The 8771-nt window shown below is 44.2% G+C and overlaps 1 protein-coding gene across 2 annotated transcripts in view; it reads right to left on the bottom strand.

Moving 5' to 3' along the window:
• The window catches only part of EHD3 (EH domain containing 3), a 38981-nt gene that overhangs the window by 22075 nt on the left and 8135 nt on the right, over positions 1–8771 (bottom strand). For both annotated transcript variants that reach the window (XM_006168529.3, XM_006168530.3), the window contains exon 2: positions 4250–4426. In XM_006168529.3, the coding sequence (XP_006168591.1) occupies positions 4250–4426 (177 nt within the window). The remainder of the gene's footprint in view (positions 1–4249; positions 4427–8771) is intronic.

The following is an 8771-nucleotide window of genomic DNA, read 5'->3' as shown; positions in this document are numbered from 1 at the left end:
CACTCTTTCACTCCTCTCTGCTCATACATAGCTATATAGAGATCTAGATATGTCTAGGATCTATAGATACATTTGCAGATATACATATATAATATGTATGTAGTTATATCAATATCTTTTTCTCTCTTCCGTTTTCTCTGTCAGGAATGTCCTTTTTATTTATTTATTTCAATTTGTTTTTCTATTAGGGTGTTGGGAAAGTCGTGACACATTTTCACATAGAAAAATATGTCACGACTTTCCCGACAACCCGATGTGTACATTTAATCACTGTACAGTCTTACAGTGCACAACATGGCTTCTCCCAGCACGACTGTGGTGCGTATTAGTCAAGTCAAGGACATCACCAAATACATTATCTTCCACAGATTGCTTTTCTTTCTTTTTTGAAAATCCTACCAGTTTTTTAAAAAAACTCTAAAATAATCCCACCAGTATTATTTCTCTTATGATTTAATGCCTGTGTCAAATAGCAACTTTTCCACAAAGGCCTAAGCAACTCTATTATTTCTCTTGCCTACATCCCCTGGACAGGATTCAGTCTGATGTTCTCCCACAGAGTGAGCCCCAGGCAGCTAAGGGATGAGAAGAGGGTCTACGGAAGTAAAACATGAATTCGATCCCTCTGCAAGGCACTTGGGAAGTTGACAGGGGAAACAGCCCCCACTAAGATCACGTTTCCTCCTTTCTAAGTCTGCCTCTCCAGGTCAGATGCCAAACAGGTCACTCTGGAAGCGCAGGCTCTTGCCTGAGTCAGCTTCATCAGGGTAAACATCTTATTCACTGAAATCACAGATTTCAATAGAGATCCCAGCCTCTTAACAGAATCTCTCCTTTTCATAGCACCTTCCTATATACTTTCTTTATAAATTAATTTTTATAAAAGAAATATACATGGAACTAAAATAAATGAATGGTTCAAAGAGGAATAAAATGAAATATAAAGGCCCCCTTCTTCCATTTTTTCTTTCCCCCTCAATTTCACTCTGTAAATGTAACCACTATAAACAACTACAAGTAAGCACATTACATACCTTTTTCTTCCTTTCTCAGATATTTTTTCATACAACAGTTGCAGGAAGACATTAAGGTACAGAAGATTTGCAATTTGCATTCAAAGATTTTACAGGGACCAGCAGTTAGTGTAATGGCTATGTCGCTGGACTCCCATGTAGTCCACCACGGTTTGAGTCCCGGACCTGGTGGCTTAAACTCACGCCGGGCGTGTGTGCATGCCATGCCCAAGATCCTGAGAGGAGAATGGAGTAGCAGAGATTGCGGCGTGGCCACCTCCCTGCCCCTCCCCACACACTTGGGGGTGACTTCTCACTTTCTGTCTCTGTCTCTCTCTGCCTTTCTGGCAAGTGCACGCACACTATAGCAAAAACCTCTCAAAAAGAAAAAAAAAGAAAGTAAAGTTTTTACAAATGAAGACATTCAAAGAGGTTAAATGTCTTTATCCAGGATCAACAATCCCCACCCCATCTCATTTACACCTCCTTCTTTCAATACCTTTGACAATGGAGTTAGCAAGAGTTGGCTAGGCTTGATTAATGACATGAGGACTCTCAGCTCTCAGGAATGCAATATGTGTTTGATAGCAATTACATACATTCTGCTATCATAACTATAGGCATTACATGTAATACAATATGCTATTATCATTATAAGCACACTTATCCTGAAATGTGGTTAGCTACTAACCCTGCACTCCTCATCCAGTGGTCCCAATTACATCCTGTATACCCTGGGCTTTTCTCTCCTCTCACCTGAATCCAACTCTTCATCTCTTCCTTGAGACAGGATAGTGCTCCTCAGCTGACTCACAGACATTGTAGACTCAGTGTGCCAAAGTCAAATCCATGACCCCCTGCCCTAGATGTGACTAACTCTATTCACACCTGCTGACTCATTCTTCTCTAACTCATTCCGGCCCCCATGGTCCCCATCCACTTCAGCATTTCACCATTTTGGGTGCATGCCTCACCATTTTCCTTGGTCCAGACCCCCCTTTTCAGCTCCTGGTTCCAGGATATCTGTCCAAGACACCTTGCCACCATGACCACCTTAACCTTATACTCAGTTCTTAGATTTGTTCCTTGAATAAACCAAGTCAAGCACCCCAGGCCTCCATACTGGGTAGGTTATCTTTCTAAGATTGGTCAGCACGGTCCGTCCTCTGCATCACTATTTGGGAGCTTACCCTGCCCACTCACAACTCCACCCTTTATTCACTTATGTGGTTCTTCTTGCATCCCTGACTAGGAGGGTCATTGACCACCACGTCACTACAAAAAAGAGCAAAGGCAAGTTCCTGGTTTAAAAATATATATATCTCAGGGGCCAGGTGGTGGTGCAGCAATAATGCTACTGGACCCACACAGGAAAGGTCCTGGTTTGTATCTATAGACCTCTGTGAACACGACAGACACACACAGGTCTATGATCCAGGTTGGCTGAAACTGGGAGTGGATGGTAGTGTAGTGACCCTGTTGAGGGATCCTGTCTCTCTGTCTTTGTCTTGGTCTTTCTCTTTCATGGAAAAAAAATACATATATTTCAGGATAAAAGATACTAAAAATGCTTGAGTGATGAGCCTCCTTCTCTACATCTGAAAAACGGCAACTGCAGGTCACTAGAAAATTTGAGCATCTAATAAACAATACGTATTAATAATATTGCCATGACCTAACACTTCTTGTTTAGTTACTCTGTGCCAGACACTAAGTACATTCTGTTCAGGATCTCACATATTTCTCCTCAACTCCTTGAAAGAAGATATTTCTCCTATCCTATCTGATAGATGGGAAATTTAGACACAAAGAACTGTGGTAACTTGTTCAAGATTCAAGGTACTGGGAAGAATTTGAACACAGGTCTATCTTGAAGCCAAAGTGCATATGCTAGAAAAAGTAATTTGAAAATTATTAAATACAATGCATGTGTAAAATCAGATTTGTAAGTATAATAATTGCAATCAGGGGATCAGCCTCATTCTACTTATGCAGAATAATAATGTAAAGGGCCAGATTAGCTTGCCAAGCATTCCCTAGAGCTTTCTCCACTCAAAGTGCCATGATGACCTGGGAATTTGAAGGCTTAAAATTGTTCCAGGAGAGAGGAGACGGCCTGTGCAAGGTCACAAAGTGAGTTTAGTAAGAGAGTAAGTGCTCTAACCCAGTGCTTACTCCCTAAGTCCAGGATTCTTTCTACCAAGTAAAAACAAAATCCAGAAACAGAAAAGAACTTTCTTTTGCTTCCTTCTAGATGGATGCAGTTCTTAGCCACAGGACAGGCAAATGCTGGAAACCATGTTCTTTAAAAAGTTTGTGAAAGATAAAATTAAAGGGCTGGCTTCATAGGACAGTGGTAATATACTGCTCCAATGTGCTGGATCTATATGGAAGCTCATGGGTTCAGTTCCCTGGTTGACCTATAAGTGCTGATTGACCATGGCGTGTGCACCATGATCCTGGTGAGCTGGGAAGGCTAGGGTGAGACTGAGGGATCATGGTATGAGACCCTGTTGAGGGTGCTTGTCATTCACTATGAAAAAAATTTTATGAAAAAAATTTTAAGACAAATGCTAAAAAATAGAATTAAAGTATGAGTTTATTTTGGTACAAAAAATATTGGCAAGCGATGCATGCTTTTTTCATAATATGTACTTTCCATAAACTTTTTTTGGAGAGATTTTTGCTATAGGGTTCATGTGCTCGCCAGAGAGACAGAGAGAGACAGAGAGACAGAAAGTGAAGAAATATCCCCCAGGAGGGATGGCGACACAGCAATCCCCTTTCTTCCATTCTCCTCTCAGGATTTTGAACACACACGCCCAACATGAGTTGTAAGCCCCTAGGTCTGGGACTCAAACCATGGTCAACTACGTGGGAGTCCAGTGACATAGCCATTAGGCCAACTGCTGGTCCCTCTGTGAACTTTCTGAAGACTCATCTTAAGCATCCTTCTTCACTTTTGTTGTGGGGAAGTGTGGGTTGGGGGAACGTGACTTAAGTCATTATTGCATACACTCCTGTTCTTGATCAGGAATCAGAATAGTGTTTGTGGCTTCCACATCTCACAGTGGCAACGGACTCAGTTACCTTCCCAGGAAGCCAGGGGGCAATCATGAATCTCTAAGTGTGGAAAAGTGCAGAGCCTCCAAGACCCTGCCCCATCCTTCACGTCTCATACTCCAAGAAGAAGCAAAGCAAACACTCTAAGGTGTTGGTTTCCCCTTTACACGCACCTGTTCAAGAAGGCATTGCCAAAGGCATTGAGTTTCCTGAAGGGTTTCTTAGGATCCACCACCAGAGCATTCCCAGGGATGATCCCCTCCACATCGCCCTGCATCACTGCAATGAAGGAGTCAGTGGTTGGTTCAGGCCCAATCCTCATGCCTGGGAAATCCTGTTCCAGCAGGTACCTGGCAGAAAGAAGCACAGTCAGAATGCAAGGACTGCCTGCTGATCAACACCCCCCTCTACCACTTGGAGACAACGTACGAGTCATAGGAGGGGCAGGTCAGAGCAATGAGATTTCATGGCTCACAGAGAGAAATGACCACCAGACAATGGATCCAAAGAATTAGGCACAGAAGGTAAAATTTCAGCTGAAATGAAAATATCCTTGCTGTTCTTCTTGGTCTTTATTCCCCCCACCCTTACCTCTGACCCCACTCCCTGGATCAATGAAGCAAGGTTTGGTTCAGAAATAAGGCATGGATTGAAACAGACTTCTACACAGAGTATTGCAGACCTCATTACCAACATAACCTGAGGTTCTTGCTCAAAGACATAGCTAGAATTAGACTGTGCTGGTTTTCTATGGGTTAGTACTTATGTAGTTAGCTGTTCAACATAAATGTAGCTTGTACAAATACAAACAGCATAAGGGATAGACTCCATCCCATTCTGGACTTTTGTTCCCAGTTTTTATGATCTGTACTTTGTTTCTTGTATTCTTCTAGAAACGTCCCGTGCACACATGTGCTAGGCATTGTGTTTTCACATTCACAATCTCATTTTTTAAGCCAGAAGCAGACTAAGCACCACACACTTTTCTCATTCTTTCCTTCTTTCTCTGTCTCTCCCCCTTTTTCTTTCCCTCTCCCTGTCTCTGTCATTATCCATTTATTTAAAATTTTGAAAGAAGAGACTATATTCAAAATGCTTTAGACAGTACCTGGCACAAAATAGATATTTAATACATTCATTATTTCCCTTTTGTCCTTTGGTAGTACATAATTTTCTTACAAATGAAATAGTAAATGGTGAGATTCCTAGATAGAGATTATAATTGTGCTTTGTTTTTAAATGTGTCTTTTTTTAACCTGTTCTGCCTAGAGAGGTATCAAAGTTACCTTATACCTGCGAATGCTGCATCCAATGCCCTTTCCCAATACCCATGACCCCCAAAGCATGCACACTTTGTAACCATCAAGAATACTGCTGTGTACAGGCAGGAATTCACATGTCCTGTGAAGAATACGTGGATAATATCAATGTACGCATTTCTTTTCATGCTTAATATGTTGGGGAGATAGCAGCACATAACTTCTTGACTTCCTTTAATGGCAATGAAGAATTCCATTTTATGGTTTATTATAAGTCACTTTTAGTGAAAATTTTAGCGGTAATAATTTCCATTGCCTAAATGGAAGAAACATTGTGGTAGGGGCAATTACACATGATCTCAACCAGAGGTGAAGAAGAGGAAGATAATTCATTTATTTTATGGGATGGTTTTTAAATATCTTCTTCCTGCCCCTTAACGTGAGTTGGACTCCCTCACTCACTGTGTGAGCTCAGACAGGCCCCTTTCCCTTTCTGGGAAAACCTTCTCTCCCCATTTGCACAGTCAACAGTGGGCCTCTAGGGTACTTTCGTCTAAAAGTCTCTATTCCCCGACCCACTGCATGAGAGATCATCTCTGGAATGTGCAGCCTGCAGCCACACCTACTTGGCTCCTGTTCCTTGATGATGAGCACAATAAAGAGCAAGGGGATGGTCAGCCGGTTGCTCCCCTTGAACTTCCAGCTGTGGCCTGAGGCTGCTGATGTTTATTTGTTCTTCCCTGGACTGAGCATTGATGACCAAAGGACACCCGCCCCTCTCTACAGCCCCCTTTAGAAGCCAAAAGCAAAGATATCCACTGAATTGGAACGAGGAAAATAGCCTCGCAGAACACTGAAGTCTTTAGGAGCTCGGGACAGCTTTGAGCCCAAACAGCATGGGGTCAGCCTGCAGCAAGGAGCCCAATTGCCTTGAGTTGGGACTGGCTGGAGGAGAGCCCTAGGGGCATCTCTTAAGACCATGATGGACAGGAGCCAAAGGATGCTACCCAATAAACACAGACCCACAGAATGAACCCTCACAAGTGCTGAGACCCTCCCTCCTGATTAAAACCTTGAAGGCCTATTTTCATGCTCAGGAGACATAATCCAAGAGCTCTCAGAAGCCAGGTTAAGTGAGAGACTGTTAAGTTGACAAAGAAAATTGGTGGGCTGGTTTGTGGTCGTTAGTGGTGGCTACGCACTGGAGCACCTGGGAAGCTTTAGCTGATGGTGCCTGGGCCCCTTCCCCAGAGGTTCTGGCCAATTTTTCAGGGGTGGCGCCCTGGTGACTGCTACTTGTTAGAAGCCCCTCAGTTCATTCTAATGCACAATCAAGACTGATAACCTGTTCTGGGCCAAGCCTTTTGCTTTACTGATAATAAATGCTGACATCCAGTAGCATTTCCACATGCTAGATGTTCTACTGAATAGTTTGGCATTAGCTCCTTCAGTCTTCTGAGAAGCCCTATAGGTAGGTACTGAGGAAACTGAGGGCTGACTGAGTTACATGGCTTTCTCAACATTCAGCAGTGCATAGTAGATCTGGAACCCAAACCATTAGCAATCTGACACCGAATCCTTCACTCTTTAGCTGTCTTCTATTCTATAGAAATCACTGCCTGAGAGAGAGAGAGAGTTGATTAAAACTCTGGAGGTGGTGGGGCCAGCAGTTAGCGTAATGGCTATGTCGTTGGACTCCCATGTAGCCGACCGCGGTTTGAGTCCTGGACCTGGTGGCTTAAACTCATGCCAGGCGCGTGTGCATGCGTGCCCAAGATCCCGAGAGGAAAATGGAGGAGAAGGGATTGCGGCATGGCCATCCCCCCTGGGGGGTGATTTCTCGCTTTCTGTCTCTCTGTCTCTGTCTGTCTGATGAGTGCACGCGCCCTATAGCAAAACTCTCTCTGAAAAAAAAAAAAAAAAGAAAACTCTGGAGGTGGTTAGGGCAGAGCTGGGGTCAGAGGACATGGCTCCCCAGAGTGGGCCGGAACTAGTAGTGGTCAAGGAGGCTCCTTAGGTTTCCTCTGTTCTTCATTACCCTCCTATGCCTTGGGGAGGCATTCTGAGCTAATTTACTCGGTTCCATGGCTGGTTAAGCCATGTTGCTATGGACTCCTCCCCAAGGAGCCCTAAAGAGCTCTGTGGCTGGAGGGAGGGCTGATCTGCTCAGAGCACAGAGTCTTGTTGCCTAGGAGGCCACCCCACCACTTAGGGTCTTAGTTGCCTTGGGAAACCCCTCTTCCTTCCAGGATTCTAGCCCACCCAACAATTTAGGGATGAAGGCAGAATTTCCTCCATCGGAGGGTTATTTCTAAAGCTGGCACAGGGGATGGGATGAGAAGGAATTGCAGCAGCTGCATGCTTGGATAGCACTTCCTGCTTTCTCAGAGCACTGGCTCCTTCAGAGTCTACTGGGAGAGACAGAGCATCTCAGAAGCTTGGGCTAGCCAATCTGGTTTCTCTAATTGTGAAGGGATCTGGCTGGCAGAGGGTACTTAACCTCAGTGACCCTCAGTACCTTCTTGTTTACATAGAGGAGGATAATAGCTCAGATTGTTGAGCACTTGCTATGTGCCAGGCATTGTTTTCATTTCACCTTCATGTCTACCCTGATGAGAGTGCTGCGATCCTCACCATCAAGTATGTCTCATAAGAAAACCCACCACAATAGGTTATCCTGGGGGTTATATTAGTCACAGACATTGAACACTCAACTGGTACTTGGCACCTAGATTATCATTACATTTTATGGAGGAGAAAACACGGTTGAAAAATGTGACCAGATTATATGATCAATAAGTAGCAGGGGTGGGGTTGAGTCTGGCACTTGAATTTGAGAACCTATGTTCCCAACCACTATACTCACTGTCTCCTTTCCCACCTTAAGGTTTCCCCTTTCCCCCTGGCCAGGAAATGGAGCCACTTCGGGAGACAGGTCAGGTAGGCCCATTCCCATGTGAAACTACTAGCAAGATGCGTGGGATAAGAAGGCCAAAGAGGGATATGGTTTGGCAAGATACTGGCCAGGGTCAGGCCCTGGGGGAAAGGTGAATCTATGGGACACACAAACCCAGGATATGCTAAACTCCCTAGATATCAGCCCTTGGGTTCACAGCTTGGTCTTGATGGCTGGAATGTGGCATGCAAAAGCTGGTACTATCAGATGACTTGAGCAGGCCTGTGGGTTCTAAACGAACATTTTAGGGGCTTAGAAATAATAGGGCCAGATTTACTGGGATGCAATGTTTCATGAGGATCAGCACAGTAATATGGGAAACTCCATCTGTTCTTGCTTGCCTAGGCTCTTGACCAAGAGAGTACTTGATCAAAGAGCCCTGAGTAGGGCCCTGAAGAAGGTGTGGCAAGTGTACACTGGGAAAGCAGGGGGCAGCTGAAATAGAGAGGGGTGGAAAGAATTATTCCAAGGCCGTGCAGG

The sequence above is a fragment of the Tupaia chinensis genome, unplaced genomic scaffold (assembly GCF_000334495.1).
Source record: "Tupaia chinensis unplaced genomic scaffold, TupChi_1.0 Scaffold145860_1, whole genome shotgun sequence".
Lineage (NCBI taxonomy): Eukaryota > Metazoa > Chordata > Mammalia > Scandentia > Tupaiidae > Tupaia > Tupaia belangeri.
The sequence above is the reverse complement of the archived record's forward strand: the minus strand, read 5'-3'. Positions and strand labels throughout refer to the sequence as shown.